Below are 15658 nucleotides of genomic sequence, written 5' to 3' on the forward strand. Positions count from 1 at the left end.
GTCAACGGAGGGCTCCTCCCCCCATCTCTCAGCCCCCACCCAGCTGGGGCTACACCTTCTCCTGGATCCAGGCCTCTGCGAGGTCCACTCTCTGCAGGAACTCCAGGAAGTTCCGCCTGTCCTCCAGCTCCTGGCTCCTGAGGGCCACTGCCTGCCTCAGGTCCGCCCAGTGTTTCCGCAGGCCCTGCAGCCGCTGGGAGACCTCTCCCGCTTGAGGGTGACTCTGTGCCAGGAGAGCCTCTCCCTTCTGGAGGGAGAGAGGGGACACAGGACATCTTGCCTGCCGCCCTTCCTCCTAAGACCGACATCGCCCCTGGGCCACACTTTGGGGCAGGCATGGGGCTGAGGGCCCGGTTGTTACCTTGGCAACAGAGGTCATGACCTCCTCATGGGCCTGGACTTCAGCCTCAAAGGCCTGGTGTTTCAGCAGGGGCTTCAGCTTATCTCTCAGGTCCCCAGGAGGGATCGGCTCCTTCAGCTGCTGGGCCCACGCCTGGATCCAGTCCTCAGCCTGGTGGGGGTGGGACATGAATGCTGCCCCAGACACCACAGGCCTAGCCCCCAGTCATTCCCAGGAGGCTGGCCTCAGGGGTAGGGCGGGCAGCACCTGGTAAATGAGCCCTGAAGGTTCCAGCTCCGGAAGGTTCCAGCTCTGGAAGATTCCAGCTCCAGAAGGTTGCCGCAGGAGGCAGCTGGGCAGGGCCTTGGGTGGGCTTTCATTTTGGAGGTGTGGCCCCTACTCCTGGGGCCCTGGGCTGCTCTGCTCCCTTCCCCACCTCTCTTGCCCTGGACCTGCTAGAGCTCGGGATGCTGGTGGGGTCTCCACACAAAGGGGCTTAGATCCCATGTTCTGGGCTCCAGCGCAGCCTCTGGGAAAGCCATCCACCCCCTGAACCTGTTTCCGCCTCACAGTGTTGTGGTGTGAAGGCGGCTGAAAACTGTCGAGTGTGGTTCCAGTGGAAGGCCCTGGGCTGGGGGTGCCCTCTGACCTGGGTTGCGGCCTGGGTGAAGCTGACCATCAGCAGGGAGGCATGCAGGGCGTGTCCCCGGCTCTCCGCCAGCTCCTTCACTCTCACCCGGCGCTGCAGCAGGATGGGAAGCCGGTCCCGCACCCGGGGGCGCCGGAGCGTCTTCAGCCGCTCACGCAGGGCTGCTTCCTGTGGGGCAGGGGCACAGCTGCTGCTCTCCCACCCTGGGCTGGGTGGGAGCCCAGTCCTTTCTTCGAGGGCCCCGGAGCCCTTTCCTCAGCCCCGCATGGCTGAGAGGTGTCTGATCCTCCCAGCCACAAGCCAGACCAGTCTGCTTCCCAAGGACCACGTGGTGTGGACAGAGCCGAATGCCCCGTGTGGGTCTCTGCAGTGTGGCCCATCTCCCCCGGGCCCTCTTTTTGAGCCACACATACAACTTGCTCAGTCAACCCCAACCAGGCCCCCAGCCTCGCAGGCTCATCAGCACTGCCTCTGGGAATGCATCAAGCGCCCTGTGACCCCCTTCAGGACTTTCTCCCCACCCCCACACTCTGACCATGCCCAGGCCTCCTGAGTCCATTACTTTCTTGTCCTGGGCAGTCAGAACCTTCAGGAAGACCTCGTGATTGCGAATCAACTGCTCTACCTCTTCCACCGAGCTCCCCAAGGCACTGGTTTTCAGGGAGACCTGGATCCACAGAAAAGTCAAAGAGGCCACCAAGGCTTCCAGCCAGCCAGCCCCTCCAGCTGCAGCCTGTGCCCATGGGCACTCTGGGTATGGCAGGGCCTTAGGAGTGCCCACTGAGCTTGGCGTGGAGCTGTGAGGAGGAGTGGGAGCCCAGGTTGGGAGGCTGCGACACCTCAACCTCTGCACCATGTGGGGAGCGTGACCAGCCTCTGGCCAACTTCCTCGGGGCTCAGTCTGGGATATGGGCTGGGGATGTCAATGGACGCTCAGGGGCCTCAGCGCTTCACCGTGGCCACCTGGAAGGACTTGTGCACAGCTGCCCCGTACTAGAGAAAAAGCCAGAGAGGCTGAGCGGAGAGGGGAATGGAAAGGAGGAGCAGGAGGCTGTGCAGAGTGTGAGGGCAGGAGGGGACCTGCCTCCTGGGCCGCGAGGATCTCCTCTAGGCGGCTGCACTCTCTGAGGAAGAGCTGCTCCTGCTGCTCGGCCTGCAGCCTCTCTTGCTTCTGTGCCCAGGCCTGATACACCTGGTCCCGCTGGTCCTGCAGGGCTCGAAGCTCTTCCTGGACCTGGGGATGGACACATGAGGAGCCTCAGCTGGGGAGGGTGGTGTGGGAGAGGTGAGGACGAGGTGAGGACTGGATCCCGAGGGAAGCTCCTGAGGAGAGGCCAGCATGGCACAGTAGGACAGGGCACCAGGTGGCCAGGCACAGGCTAGGTCAGCTAAGGTATGTGGGGGCACCAGGAGAGGGGGCCCACCTCCTTGGTGGATGTCCCTGCAGCCAGGAGTGCCTGCTGGCCCAGCTGGGCGGCCTGCTGCCACAGCTTCTCCCGGGCCTCCAGCTCCGCCCGGAGCCACTGGTGGGCACTGAGCTTCAGCGGGCCACTGCTAGGCTCTTGCGAACTCTCCTCCACCTGCAGGTCCTGGCGCACACGGGCTGCCCAGGAGGCGTAGTCGCGCACCTGATCCCGGGGACACGGAGGGAGAGCTGGGTGAGGGCTGGGCTGGGCAGCAGGAAACCAGGTGCTGAGGCAACTGCAGCCCACCTGAGTCCGCTCACACAGCCCGAGCCGACCTGGGTCAGGGCCTCGGGTGAGACACGTGTGGCCCTTTGTCACTTGGTTTCTCCGTTCTCATCCAACCCAATCCTCCCAGAACCACGAACCCCCCACATGAGCCAGACCCTCACCATGACACATCTCTGCCCTTTGCTCCTCCTGCCTTCCCATCTCTACAGAGCTCACCTGGATGAGGCCATGAGAGGACTGGTGGCTAGCAAGATCAGCCCATCAAGACTGCTTGATGGGGAAAGAACGTTCACCTGCTCTTCAAGGGCCCCTTGGCTGCCTTTGCCTGGTGAAGCCTTCCCTGGTATTTGACATTGCACTGCTCTCCTTGTTCTCTGAATTACTAATTTAACCCTTACAGACTGTCTTCTGCTGATTTGTGTACAACTATACAAGATTGGTGCTGGAGGGACTTCAGGCCCTTGTCTAAATATCTCATTGCATGGAGGAAGGAAGGGTAAACGGCACAGAGTCTTGTAAACTCCAAGTGCATGACAAACCCAGGGTTAAGTGCCTTGCTCAAGCTCACACTGCCAGCAAAGCAGCAGAGTTGGGTCCCTAAACTCAAGCCTTTTTGCAGTGTCAGTTTGGGCCTCCTGGTCTGCCAGGTCCCAGGACAGGGGGATGCCGGGGACACCCCGTGGCCAGGACCTACTGTCCCAGTCTGATTCTCTGGGTTTCGGGCTCCATGAGGGCAGCAGTTCCACTTCCCAGAGCTTCTGTATTGCCCTCCTCTCTCCACCCGTGTCTTCAGCAGGGAGCTGAAGACAGACATTCAATAGATACTGGCTGATCCAGAGGTCACTGTCTAACATCTGGGTCTCCAGTTATGAGCCTTCCTGGGCAGTTCTTACTCCCAGCCCTGGCTGGGACCCCGCATGACTGCCCTGCCACTCACCTTGCTGGCACTGACCCAGACCCTAAGGTGTCACTGCTACGCCCATGTGCTCAGCCCCTGACCAGCCAGACTGACATCCCGTGTGCTCGTGCTCTCCCACCCGAGTCCATGCTTGTTCTCCCTCTGGGGCTGGAGGGCCTTACGCGTGCATGCCCGCGCGTGGTGCAGCACACACACATGCGCACACACGCCACTCAACGGGCGGAGCCCTCACCGCTGTGCGGAAGCGGGCCAGGAGGCGTGCCCGCTCCAGCTGGGCCCTGCGCTGCTCCACGCGTCGCTGCAGCACTGCCCACGCCTGCGTCACAGCTTGCTGCCTCTGCTGCACCGCATGGGCCTGAGGCCCCGGACACAGCTTCTGCACCCTGCCTGCAGTCTCCAGCAGTTCCTGCAGCTGTGGGAGGGGCAGGGAACAGGGAGGCAAGGGTCATGTCCTCCTGATTATCCCGCAGATGTATCCCTTGCCTGGGAACTCTGGCCCCCTTGGGCCATGTCCTGCCATGCACAGTAGGCCCATGGGAGGCCCTGAGGGACAGTGAAAAATCTGGAGGAACAGGCAGGCCAGCCTGAGGGGGCTGCAGGGGCCTGGGTCAGAGAGGCAGCCAGCTGGGCTCACCTGCCGCTCAGTGCCCACGAGTTCTCGCTCCAGCCCCTGGTGGCTTCTCAGCTGGGCCTCCAGCCCAGGCAGGTCTCGTGCCACATTGTTGGGGAGGCTCGTGGCTTTCTCCTGAGGAAGGGAGAATGCCGAGGAGATGAGGGATGGAGGGTGGGCACTGAGCCTGGAGTGTATCCGCTTCTAGCCACCCCTCTGGCTCACACCTGGACCTGGGTGAGGACTTCCAAGAGATCTCTGTGAACTCTGAGGGTGGTCTCGGCGTCTTGGAGCGCGTGGCCTCGGGCCTGGGTCAGCTCCCACAGCTCCGACCAGGCGGCCCTGCCCACGGTGTGTGGAAGACCAGCAGGGGATCAGCTGCCAGGCCATCTCATTCCTCCCTCCCGCTAGGTCTGGTCAGCCCCCTCCTCTCTGACTTGTATCGGGACTTGCCCAAAGCTCCTCCTTCTTAAAACCTCTCCCGCCTGTGGCCCTGCCTACGCGCCTTCTTCCTGGGAGCCTGTCTTCTAGCTTTACCATGAATTCAGTGCTTTGCTGCTGTAATGCTCGGCACTGAATGGTATCCGTGCTCTGTGATACTCCTTACATCCTGTGCTTTGACTCATAGTGCATCGCCCGGGTTATGATCACAGATGCTTTGTGGGCAGAGGCCACATCTCTCCGTTCCTTGCTAACTCTGCAACTCGCTGAGCTCCTAAGGCTTCTGCCAGGCCAGGCTCTGGGCTAGGGGTTATGAACAAGTCATGACCTTGCCTCAAAGCTCACAGGCTGGGAGTGGATCCAAATCAGCCAAGTGGACAACCAGGAACGACATGAGGCATGGGCTGTCCCGAGTGAGCATAGGAGCTGGGGCAGCTCAGGGGAAGGCCCTGATGTCTGGCCCCACCATCTTCCCACAGCTCCTGCTCTCAATCCTGGGAGCAGGACTCTGACCTGCACACCCAGCCTCACCTCCCTTCACAGACCAGAGCCTGTGGTGGGCTCAGCCTCTCTGGAGCTAGGCCCCCTGCAGAGCCCTGTGGGCAGCCAGGGCCAGCGTGGCCCTCACAGCATGCCATTCTCTCTTACCACTCCGGGCCCTGCCTGCCCAGCTCCTTCCCCCAAACCCCATGCTGGCCTGGCCCTTTGGGTACTCACTGCAGATCCTGCTGCCTCTGACGGACCATGGGGCCAGCACTGTGCCCATGCTGTAGCAGCCTCTCCGCCAGCAGCCGGCAGGCGGCCACCCGCTGGCTGCCCATCTCCACTTGGTGCCGAAACTTTGCAAACTTGGTGCAGAGGTGCTGAGAAGAGGGGAGTGGGTGACAGGGTAGCCCCCGGCTGGTTAGGCGGCAAGCAGCCTGGGAATCAAGGCACCTCAGTGCCCAACTGGGTGATGTGGGCTTGGACGGCCACAGCGTCTGCCCGCACCACTCAGGACGCCCCACCTCAGCCAGGGTTCACGGCTCTGCCGCCACCTTCTCCCTCCGCCCCGCCAGGGCCAGCTTCCCCACCCCACAGGCTCTGCCCCAGGGCACCCTCCTTAACCCTGGCCCTCTTCTCACCAGGGCGTGCTCGGGATCCTCTCCCAGGCTCTCCCCTCTTTTGGCTGCCTGCTTCTGGCTTGCCAGCCAGCTCTGCAGGTCCTCGGCCTCCCTCAGGAACTCGTGCAGCCTCAGGGTCCCCTCCAGTTCCCGGTCCCTGTGGTGACAACCCGTGGTTCCCCAGAAGTGAGTTGCCCACCCCCCTGGGGGCCAGTCGGGCCAGCCAGAGGGGCCAATCTGAAAACTGGGGTTACTCATGGTCTCTGTGCAAGCCTGCAGCTCACAATTCACGGAGTAGCAGACACAGCAGGGCGGGTGTAGGGGCAGAGGAGGGTGTGGATGTGAGGAGATGGACAGCAGGGAGTTGTGGGGCCTCACTGAAGAATTTATGGAAAGAGGTGAGCAACACACACCCTTCTCCCAACGCATCTCTACAGCCTGGGGTCATGGGTTCTGATTGACTTTGGGCCATGGCATGGGAACAGTCAGCTGTGGCTAGGCCTTCTGTACCCACTGATGAGAGGGGTTACAGTGCCCTCACCGTGTGGCCGCCAACTCCTGCAGTGCCCGCAGCTGCTCCCGGAGCCTCTCCCGCACCACACGCTGCTGCTCAGGCACTTCGGGACCAGTGAGGGTTTGGGCCCTCTGGTCAAGCTCCTCCATGGAGCTCCAGTAAATGGCTAGTTCCTCCCGTAGGGCCTGTGATGCACGAGGACCCATGCCAGGCTCAGCCTGGGTGACTCATCCATCCACCTGTCCGTCCCCCACCCATCCAGTCACCAATCCTCATCCATTCACCCACCACTCACACACCCATCCATCTACCTCAACTCATCCATCCAGCCACCCAGCATCCATCTACCCATTACTGATGGAGTAAGTACTTATTGTTCCATAAAGTGAACACCTGGTCTGTACCCACTGAGGGCTCATTATTTAGCAGGGAAAGGTGAATGCTGGCTGATCTGGGCCAAGGAAGGGAGGGCACAGGAGGCATTAGACTGGACCCCAACATCCATGTGTAAGAGAGAGGCAGAGTTAAACAAGCTGTCCAGTATAGCCGGGAGACGGGTGCTCCATAAGGCCAAGGCTACAGGCCTTTAGAAAGACCTTCTCTGAAGGTCCTGTCGCAGAACACACTGGAACTGGGGCTGTGCAGAAAACATGCCCAGACAGGAGGACAGTTCAGTGACAGCAGGAACCGGGACTGCCGTGGGCTCCAGGCTTTGAAGCTTGTGTGGTTCTGGGAGTCCAAATTCAGGAGTGAGGAAAGGGACTTCGAGACCTCCCTCCCTTCAGCCAGGGGATGTTTGTGGGAGGAGGTCAGCTTCAGGAAGGGCATTTGGTTAACTCAAAGCTTGACAGGTAAAGCCTGGGAGGAAGACACCTGTGGGAGATGTGGAGCGGGCTGGGCAGGTGACCTTGACAGAGGAGAAAAGTGCCAGGGGTGGGGTAGAGAGGAAGCAAGAGGAGGAGGAGAAACCCCAAGGCCACAGGGAGAGGCAAGACTTGTAAGAAGATGAAGGGAGAAAGCGTGTACATCACAGTGCCCAGGTCGCCTTGGAAGAAGGGGCACTGTGGGATCTGGGTAGGCAGTGGGGATGGGGCTGTCTGTGTCTCCAGGAAGCAAGACCAGGGCTCCGTGCCTCTGAGAGAGGGAGGGTGACAGCCCTCTCCCCGTGGTCCATGATCACTCAGACCACACTGTTAGGGAGGCTCAGGACGTGGTACCTCGTGCTTCTTAATGAGACTGAGAGTGGCTGCCTCGTCTCTGCCATAGTCCTGACTGCTCACCAGCGGCTGCTTCTCCTCCACCCAGACCTCCAGCTCTGACACATCCAGAAAGTACTGCCAAGAGTGGGGCCAACTCACCTGGAGGATCTCAGACAGGACCCTCCGTCAGCCCTGGAGACATCTGCCCCTGCTCTCCAGCATCAAAGGGGCTTCTGTGCCCATAGGGGCACCCATCAGCTCCCAGCCCAGAGCCCCCACCACTGACCCGCCTCCCTGAGAGTCCCACAGGTGGCCCCTCAAGGAGCCCTGACTTCTGCCTCTTCCCCCAACCCCACCTCTCTGCATCCTACCTGCTGGAAAGCGACAGCCTGCTGCAGACACTGGGCCCGCGCCTCACATGCCCTCTCCAGCTCTGCCCAGTGGCCTTCCAGCTCCTGGCACTGCTCCACGATGTGTTGGGCTTGGGGGTGCCCCGAGGCTGCCAGGCTCCACCCAGAACTCAGCACCCGTTGCACCTGCCCCTGGTGAGCTTTTACCTCCACCTGAAGCTCCTGCCACAGAGTGGCTTGAGAGGCTGCTGCTCTTAACCCAGGGGTGTCCAGAGCAGAGCCATGGATGTGGCTCCAGGCCCCAATCACGGCAAGACCCCCAGGGTCAAAATAGCTGGGGCAGAGATTCGGAAATTGGGATACCCAGTGGGGAGGGCTTAGAGGCCAGGACACCTGAGTAGGGGCAGAGGGTTTCTAAGGTCTGGGAAGCGGATGTCCGTAATCCCGTAGGAAGAAGAGGGCTATTACCTTGTGCTTGCGGTGAAGGCTCTGGGCACCATTCAAGCACTCGTTATAGCTGGTGGGGCTGCCATGGGGCATGTGCTCGGCTACCCAAGAGAGCTCCATGTTGCTCAGGTGGCAGAACTGGTGCAGCTCCACTGAGGCCTGCAGCTGCAGGCCCCAGATGGCCAGACGCCCCTGCAGAAGCTCCAGCCTAGGAGGAGGAGGAAGAGATGGGAGAGGTTGGGAACAGAGTGAGGACAAGGCTCCTGGTTCTTTCCTTGGCCAAGCCAGGGCCCGTGAAGAACAAGACCAGGGAACAGAGCAAAGCTCCATCTGACAAAGGGAGGCAGTGGAAGGGCACTAGGTCCCACCTGATGGCCTAGATGACTCGCCTGACAGCACTGTGGGGATCCTGCTAAGGATGCATAATGGAGTGTCCGACCCTCCCATCCCAGAATGACTCTACTCATAAGGGAGGAGGTCTGGACACCCCGGTCCTGTGGGTGCCATCTTGCGGGACCTTAAATTCACATGGAAGAGTGACACACAGGTGGGTGGGAGGACAGGCCCCACCTCTGGAGGTGCTTCTGGGTCTCTTCCAGGATGGCCGGGGAGGTGGCTGCGCCATGGGCCTTGGAGGCGAGGGCAGCCATCTTGGCGGCCAGGGTCCGGCTCTCACTCTCCAGCTGGTGGTGCCGTTTCTGCAGCCTCTGGCTGGAGCGCAGGTCCTGCCCTGTTTCCGAGCTCTGCAGGGCCCCTTCAAGCTGCTCCAGTTGCTCCTTTGCATCCTGGGAGGGACGCGGGGAGCTGCATTAGGTTCTCTGTGTACAGCACAGCAAGTGGCCTTCCCAGGCTCTGGGACTGTAGGACTTTTAGGACCAGATTCACCAGGGACCTCTGTCCCCACCACTGCCAACCCCCAGCCAGAAGTGCCCACTCTTCCCCTGTTCCCTCACGCTTCTTCCTCCCTGGGGGACTCAAATGGTGCTGACCACACGCTGGGCACACAGGAGAGAATCCTGCATTGGCTGACTGAGCAGAAAGCCACGCTCAGCTTGTCCTAGGCCAGAGGCCTCCAAAGGCTGCAGAGCCAGGGTCAGCAGAACACCCAGACTTCTCCCTCCCCATTCTCTCCAGCCCAGCCCAGCCCAGCCTCCGTCTCCCTCTTGTGCCCTGTCCCTCTTCCCAGTGGACCTGCAGCTGCCTCAGGAGCTGCTCCTGCTGTCCAGCCTGCCGGAGCTCGTCCCCACGCTCAGTCATCTTGCAGTTCAAGGCTTCCCACTTGCTCCTCAGGCCTTGAAGCCTGGTCTGTATGTCCTCCTGGCCACAGAGCCTCCTACTCAACAGCTCTCTCCCAACCTGGAGTGGAGACAAAGGTCCAGGGAGTTTGGCTGAGCTTCTGGTACCACCAGTGGCCGCAGCAGGCTGGACCTGGGTGGCAGTGGAGGTGAGGGGGTGGCCACAGCTGCACTCCACGGGCTGCCTGGAAGAAAGCAGTTCATGTGGCCCCAAAACTACAGGTAGGAGGGCTTTCCTCTGACCCCTGCAAATAGAGTTGGTGGCTGGGGAGAGCCATGTTCTGGTAGAGGTGGTCGGCTCTGGGACTTGCCATGGAGAGTTGTGGGGGAAGGGATGGATGGCGGCAGCTTTGGGGCTGGTTTGGGTGTCAAGGGGATGCCAGCAGCATCAAGGAGGCTTGTGTGGGGAGGTTCTAGGTTCATGCTGAGGCTGATTCTTCCTTCAAAGACTCTTCCATGAAAACAGGTGGTGTGGTAGGGTTGGGAATTTGAAGACGAGGAGGCTCTGCACCCTCTGTCCCGTGTCCCCCACCTGCTGCAGGGCCTCCACATGTCTGCGGGTGGCGAGCAGCTCGCTCTCAGCTGCTTCGTGCCGCTTGAGTGTCTGCAGGATGTTTCTGCACACTCCGGAGGGCTCATGAGCTGCCATCAACCCCTTCTCTTCCATCCACTGCATCAGCTCTGCCACATCCCACTTCCACTCCTGCCAAGAACCGGGCGAGAGTGGGTCTCTGAGCACGGGGGGTGGGGGCTGGTGCCTAGCCCTGCATCTGAGGGTGGTGCAGCCACAGTCCCGGTTTTCCTCATCAGGAAACACCTGAGCTGTGTTGCCTGCCTCACAGAAGGTGTTGAGAGGATGAATGACACAGCGCGTGAGGAAAGTGCTCTGTAGGCTGCACAGAGCTCTGTACGGTCTCAGGCTTTCTTTTTAGGGAGGCCTCATGCACCCTGGGTCCAGCCCCTCACCTGGAGCTGGAGGGAAGCCAGCAGCTGCCTCCTCCTCTGCTCACTCCTCCCCTGGAGCCTGGTCCACTGTGCCTGGACACTCTGCAGCTGCTCTCTGACCCTGGAGGGCCGGGGCAGTTGGAGGAGGGCATGGGAGAGGACTCCTACCCCAGCACGAGGTGCATTCTCCCCCCACCCCCCACTCTCCCAGCCCCAGGGCGACCATCTGTGCAGGCTGAGAAAGGGTCATCTGCAGGTGCTGCAGACTGAGGCCAGGCTCACGTGTGTGCAGCTGGGTGCTGGCTCTGAACCAGCTTCTCGCCGTGTGCCCGCAGAGCCTCTGCCCGAGGCCCCAGGGTGCTCAGGAGCCGCCCAAACTCCCGGTGCTGCTGCAGCAGGCTCAGGGCCTCCCTCACGTCCTCCTGGGAGTGCAGAGACCTGAGGTCATGCCTGGGAGAATGGGGGTCAGGACCATCTCACCCGCCACTGCCCCAGGGGCGTCCTGCCCAGCCTGGCTTCTGGACTCAAGGGGATGAGCTCCCTCCAGTGATGGGGAGTGACAGCCTAGCTCCACATTCCTGCTCCATACCCCAAGGTTGTCCAGGTGCAGCCAGGCCTGGTGGTTGGCACAGGTGGCAGTGAAACCATCCACTTCTCGGCCAAACTTCTGCAGCTCCAGCCCCTCTTGCAGCCACTGCTGCCTCTGCTGCCACACAGCCTTCAGCTCCTGGCCCTGCTGCCCCAGGAGCCTCAGAGTGTTGGCCACCTCTTGGGAGTCTGAGAAGTCCAAGCCTGCCATGGGCTGGCTCTGAGCGTCCAGCTGCTGCAGCCTGACCAGGATGACAGGCAGAGTCAAACCCCAGCAGGCCCCCTCGTCAGCCTCCTTCTCCTCTCACCTCCAGGGTTCATGCATCTTGGAGCATGAATGAGACACTGAATGTGATAGGCCCAGCAGAGTGCTTAGGATGCAGGGGTTCCCAAGCCCCCGTCGGCTCCAGTCAGCCGTCCTTAAGTGTGGACTGCCAACGGCCGATGCCCGGCCTAGAGGACATGCGGAGGCAGCACAGTGTGAGAGAGAAAAATCACGCAAGCCACACAAGCACCTGACCGCAGGGCCACTGCAAGCCCCCATGGAGGCTTTGAACAATTAGAAAAGGTGCCCCTTTCAGCGGGTGGCTTGGGAACAGGTAACACCCTTGTGTGAATTAGAGCAAGGTTCCACTTCCTCTGAGCCGCTGCAGAACCAGGTACTGGCGTGGCAAGCTGAGGACCAGATGCATTTCAGTGCCCACTTGACCACCTGATCAAGCGCCCTCAGGTGGGGCATAGCCTGTGGACTGTCCCTGGTGGCCTTGCCTGCCTGCCAGCCCATAACATCGTCCCTGTAGGAGGACAGGCACCACCTTACTAAGGAGGTGGGGATCTCAGACCCGTGGATGGGTCCTGAGCCATTCCACTTAGGGGCCACTGGGGTCCGTGTTACCAGGATGGCAGGGGAGGCTAGATGCCCTGACTGAAAGCAACGCATCGGGCCCACCTGGAGGGGGCCGGCCAGGCCTGGGCCTGGGCTGGAGAGAGCCTCCCAGGCAGTTCAGTGTCCTGGGTCTCTCCTCGAAGTGTACAGGCTGCCTGACCCAGTCCTAGATTATATCCTCCTCTGTGTAAACTTGCCTCAAGCACCATGCCAGACACCAACCAGTCTGGGCCCCTCCCTGGGGAAATCACACTACTTCCCCCATGCTCTTTCTGGGCCTGAACCCAGAGCCCAGAGCCCTGGGCCCATCCCAAAGTGCACCCCTTCTGCCCTCCTGTCCTGACCTCTCCTGCCACAGGTGGATCTCCTCCAGCAGGTCTTCGTGCTCCCTCAGCAGCCGCTGAGCCGAGGCCACATCCACCGACACCTCCTTGCTGCGCAGCTGAGCCTGGACACTCTCTGCCCACAGTAGCAGTTGCCGGCTGTCTTGCAGGAAGCTCTGGCGGGCCTGAGTCTCAGCCTGGCGCCGGGCCTGTTGGGCCACTTGTTCCTGTACTTGCTTCAGCAGCCCCTGCAGTGTCTCCACCTGTCCTTGCAGAGGCTGGATTTCTGCGTAGCCTGACTCCTCGACCCTGGGAGACAGGGTGTGCTGCACAGTTAGTGCCCTGTCCTGGGCCTGGTGCCCCAGGCACATGTCCTCTCCCCAGACCTGCATCCCCCAGGGAGAGTGGTGGTGACTCTCAATGCCCACCCCACCCTTGACCTGGGGGCAGCAAGAACATAGGGCTTGCCAGGCACAGTGGCTCAAGCCTGTAATCCCAGCACTTTGGGAGGCCGAGGCAGGCGGATCACGAGGTCAGGAGATCGAGACCATCCTGGCTAACATGGTGAAACCCCGTCTCTACTAAAAATACAAAAATTAGCCAGGCGTGGTGGCGGGCACCTGTAGTCCCAGCTACTCAGGAGGCTGAGGCAGGAGAATGGCGTGAACCCGGGAGGCCGAGCTTGCAGTGAGCCGAGATCATGCCACTGCACTCCAGCCTGGGCGACAGAGCAAGACTCCGTCTCAAAAAGAAACAAACAAAAAATAGGGCTCTTCCTGTCCCCAGGAGCATTTTCTCCTGATTATCCCCCCATCTTTGCCACAGCCCCTCCTACCTGTCCTCTCCCCATCCCAATTTCTGTCCCTTCCTCATTCCACTGCTCTGCCCACGCCTTCCCATGGTCCTCACTGCCTCCCAGTGCCGCCACTACGCTGGCCGTACTTTACGACCACCCTTTGGAGGAGGTGGACCCTCCTCTCCAGCACCAGGGTCTTCTTCTGGGCCAGCTGCAGGGCGTGGCGGGTGTCCTCTGAGCTCCCTGGCTGCGGGGCCTCCAGCTGGAGGAGCACGTCTCGCAGCTGGACCTGTGTGGGTCCACACTCCTGCAGAAAACTGCACACTTCCACACTGTGTGCCAGCTGCACGGCCTTCTCCCTCTTCAGGGCCTCCAGCTGCCCCCACCTGGGCAGAGGGTACAAGGTTGTCTCCACCACAGGGACATCTCCCCATCCATCCTGGAGCCTTGGCCAGAGCCTCACATGACAGAAGCTGCCAGACTGGCTGTCCCTTGCCCCTTCCCTGTGCCTCGGACATGTCCAGCCTCTCCACCTGGCATGGCAGGAGGCAGGTGAGTCAGGCCCGGGCTGGGCACTGTGTCCGCCTGCCTCACCACCTGCACTCCTGCCTCGGTCTCACCTCTGGCTCAGTTCCTCCTGCTGTCGTTGGATTTGTGTGGAGTTCCCAGGATATCTCTGCCTCAGTTGCTCAGCAGAGCTGCTGACCTCAGCCCAGAGGCCCTTTCCCACAGCCAAGGCAGTGAGGAAGTTCTAGGGAAAAGGAGGACCCAGGCCTCTTGGGGGACTTTTTCTCTTTCCACACTCCCCTCTAGCCTATGACGGACCTCAGTGGTGCTCTCTGCTACAGGGATGCCCACGCTGCCTGCCCCTGGAAGGACAGCCATCCAAGTCCCTAAGGGCCAGGACGCCCTCGAAATTCAGGCCAGCTCTCTGCTCCCCTCCCCCAGGCAGGACGGTAGTTAAATTGGAAAACTGAGTCACAGCAGCGGACCACAGGGAGGCAGGGGCAAGGCGAGGAGGAGGTGCCAAGCTCCCAGGGCTGTACCTCATATTTGAGCTGCATGACCTCCAGGGTGTCAGCCTGGGGCTGCACCCTTTGGAGCAGCGCTGTCTGCTTCTCCAGCCACAATTGGAGCTCCCCACAGGAACTGCAGAAGCCGAACAGGGCCATGGCCTCCTCCAACCGGGCCCTGCGGAGCTGGGGAGAGGTGGCCCAAGGCTGGGGTGAAGGTCAGGGCCCCCGACAGGGCTCTCAGAGCAGGTCAAAGGGGTGCTCCTCCCCATCCCAGCCCACCAGCAGAGCCCGGGGTCAGGGCCAGAGGGGGTCCCTTCCTCACTGCTGGGCCCCACATCCTCTCTCAGAGGCCTCTTGGCACCATCTGGAGGGAGCTGGCAAGGGCTTAGGGTAGGGTAAAGGGCACTGGCCGTGTGCTCCTGTCTGGTCTTGCCCTGCTGAAACCCCTCAGTGCCAGCCCTGCTCTAAGGTGAAATCTATACCTCTCCCTCCGCCTGCTCCACCCCCACCTGCCTCTCTAGTCTCTCCTCTGGGCATGGCCTCTCCAGTGCTGCAGGCACCCGGGCCTTAGCTTCCTCCACTGGGCCTCCTTCCTACCTTTGCACAGGTCCTGGCCAGCACCCCTGGGTTTACCTGCTTTCTGTTTCTCATTCAAGCCTCAGCTTAAAAGTCCTTCCCTCCAAGGTGCCTTCCCTGACCTCCAGTCTGACCTGGGCTACCTTCTCATGTGATCCCATCACACCTGCATCTAATGAGTTGTCTGACATCTTCTCAGCCATGATAAAAGCTCCTTGAGGACAGGGAACATGTCAGTCACCGCCTTGTCCCCTGGGATCATTGCACAGGAGCTGCTGGCACAGGGTAAGGACTTGAGCATTTCTTGAAAAAGAAGTGTTACCTCCGCCAGGGCCCGCAGACCCTCATAGTCCTGACTCAAGTGGTCCTGTGTCTGGAGTATAGTGTTGGGATCAAAGTCAGGGTCAGGCTCAGCTGGGAGGGCCATCTTCCAGGCATCCCCAGGGCTAGGGTGGCAGGAAGCCTCACTCCAGGGCCCTGGGTTCTTCAGGCTTTCTCCTGGAGGGCTCAGGGCAGAGTTCACCTGTGTGACAGAGGGCAGCGTGTCTAGAGGGGACCCCATCAAGCAGCAGGGGCTTTGTCCAGGCCACCCCTACCTCCGTGCCCTGAGACCTGGAGGCCCTGAGCTGTAGCTCAAAGGGTGTGTGGGACATGGGTCTGGGGGACAGGAAGCTTCCTTGGGGCTGAGGGTCGAGGGGCCAAACGTGAGCACAGGATCTGATGGCTTTGATTTCCACATCGTGTGCTACACACACAGCTTCTTGAAAGAGGGCTGTGAGCCAAGCTATACCTGTTTTAAAGAACTTTGGGGGCTCAATGAACGGAGCAAGGGGTGTCAGAAGGCAGTCTGGGGTAGTGATGAGGCCATCCCAAACCAACAAGGCGGGCTAAGTCAGGAGAGACAGTCACTACTGGCCTGGGTGAAAGTGGAGGGGACCTTCCTGGAGGAAACGTGAAGGTCTGAAAA

At 60.9% G+C, this 15658-nt stretch overlaps 1 protein-coding gene across 1 annotated transcript in view; it reads right to left on the minus strand.

The window, feature by feature from the left end:
• The window catches only part of SPTBN5 (spectrin beta, non-erythrocytic 5), a 46245-nt gene that overhangs the window by 18200 nt on the left and 12387 nt on the right, over positions 1-15658 (minus strand). Inside the window, exons 13-38 of the mRNA XM_009249756.3 lie at positions 15014-15214; positions 14146-14298; positions 13720-13850; positions 13246-13485; positions 12325-12612; positions 11096-11336; positions 10789-10928; positions 10528-10627; positions 10094-10264; positions 9458-9622; positions 8837-9051; positions 8288-8474; positions 7841-8041; positions 7488-7604; positions 6298-6455; positions 5778-5913; positions 5371-5516; positions 4440-4554; positions 4237-4347; positions 3835-4014; positions 2414-2617; positions 2074-2223; positions 1552-1656; positions 990-1157; positions 362-511; positions 56-247 (exon numbers count right to left, since the gene is read on the minus strand). Of these exons, the coding sequence (XP_009248031.3) occupies positions 56-247; positions 362-511; positions 990-1157; positions 1552-1656; positions 2074-2223; positions 2414-2617; positions 3835-4014; positions 4237-4347; positions 4440-4554; positions 5371-5516; positions 5778-5913; positions 6298-6455; positions 7488-7604; positions 7841-8041; positions 8288-8474; positions 8837-9051; positions 9458-9622; positions 10094-10264; positions 10528-10627; positions 10789-10928; positions 11096-11336; positions 12325-12612; positions 13246-13485; positions 13720-13850; positions 14146-14298; positions 15014-15214 (4365 nt within the window). The remainder of the gene's footprint in view (positions 1-55; positions 248-361; positions 512-989; positions 1158-1551; positions 1657-2073; positions 2224-2413; positions 2618-3834; positions 4015-4236; positions 4348-4439; positions 4555-5370; positions 5517-5777; positions 5914-6297; positions 6456-7487; positions 7605-7840; positions 8042-8287; positions 8475-8836; positions 9052-9457; positions 9623-10093; positions 10265-10527; positions 10628-10788; positions 10929-11095; positions 11337-12324; positions 12613-13245; positions 13486-13719; positions 13851-14145; positions 14299-15013; positions 15215-15658) is intronic.

The sequence above is a fragment of the Pongo abelii genome, chromosome 16, assembly GCF_028885655.2.
Source record: "Pongo abelii isolate AG06213 chromosome 16, NHGRI_mPonAbe1-v2.0_pri, whole genome shotgun sequence".
In the NCBI taxonomy this organism is placed as follows: Eukaryota; Metazoa; Chordata; class Mammalia; order Primates; family Hominidae; genus Pongo; species Pongo abelii.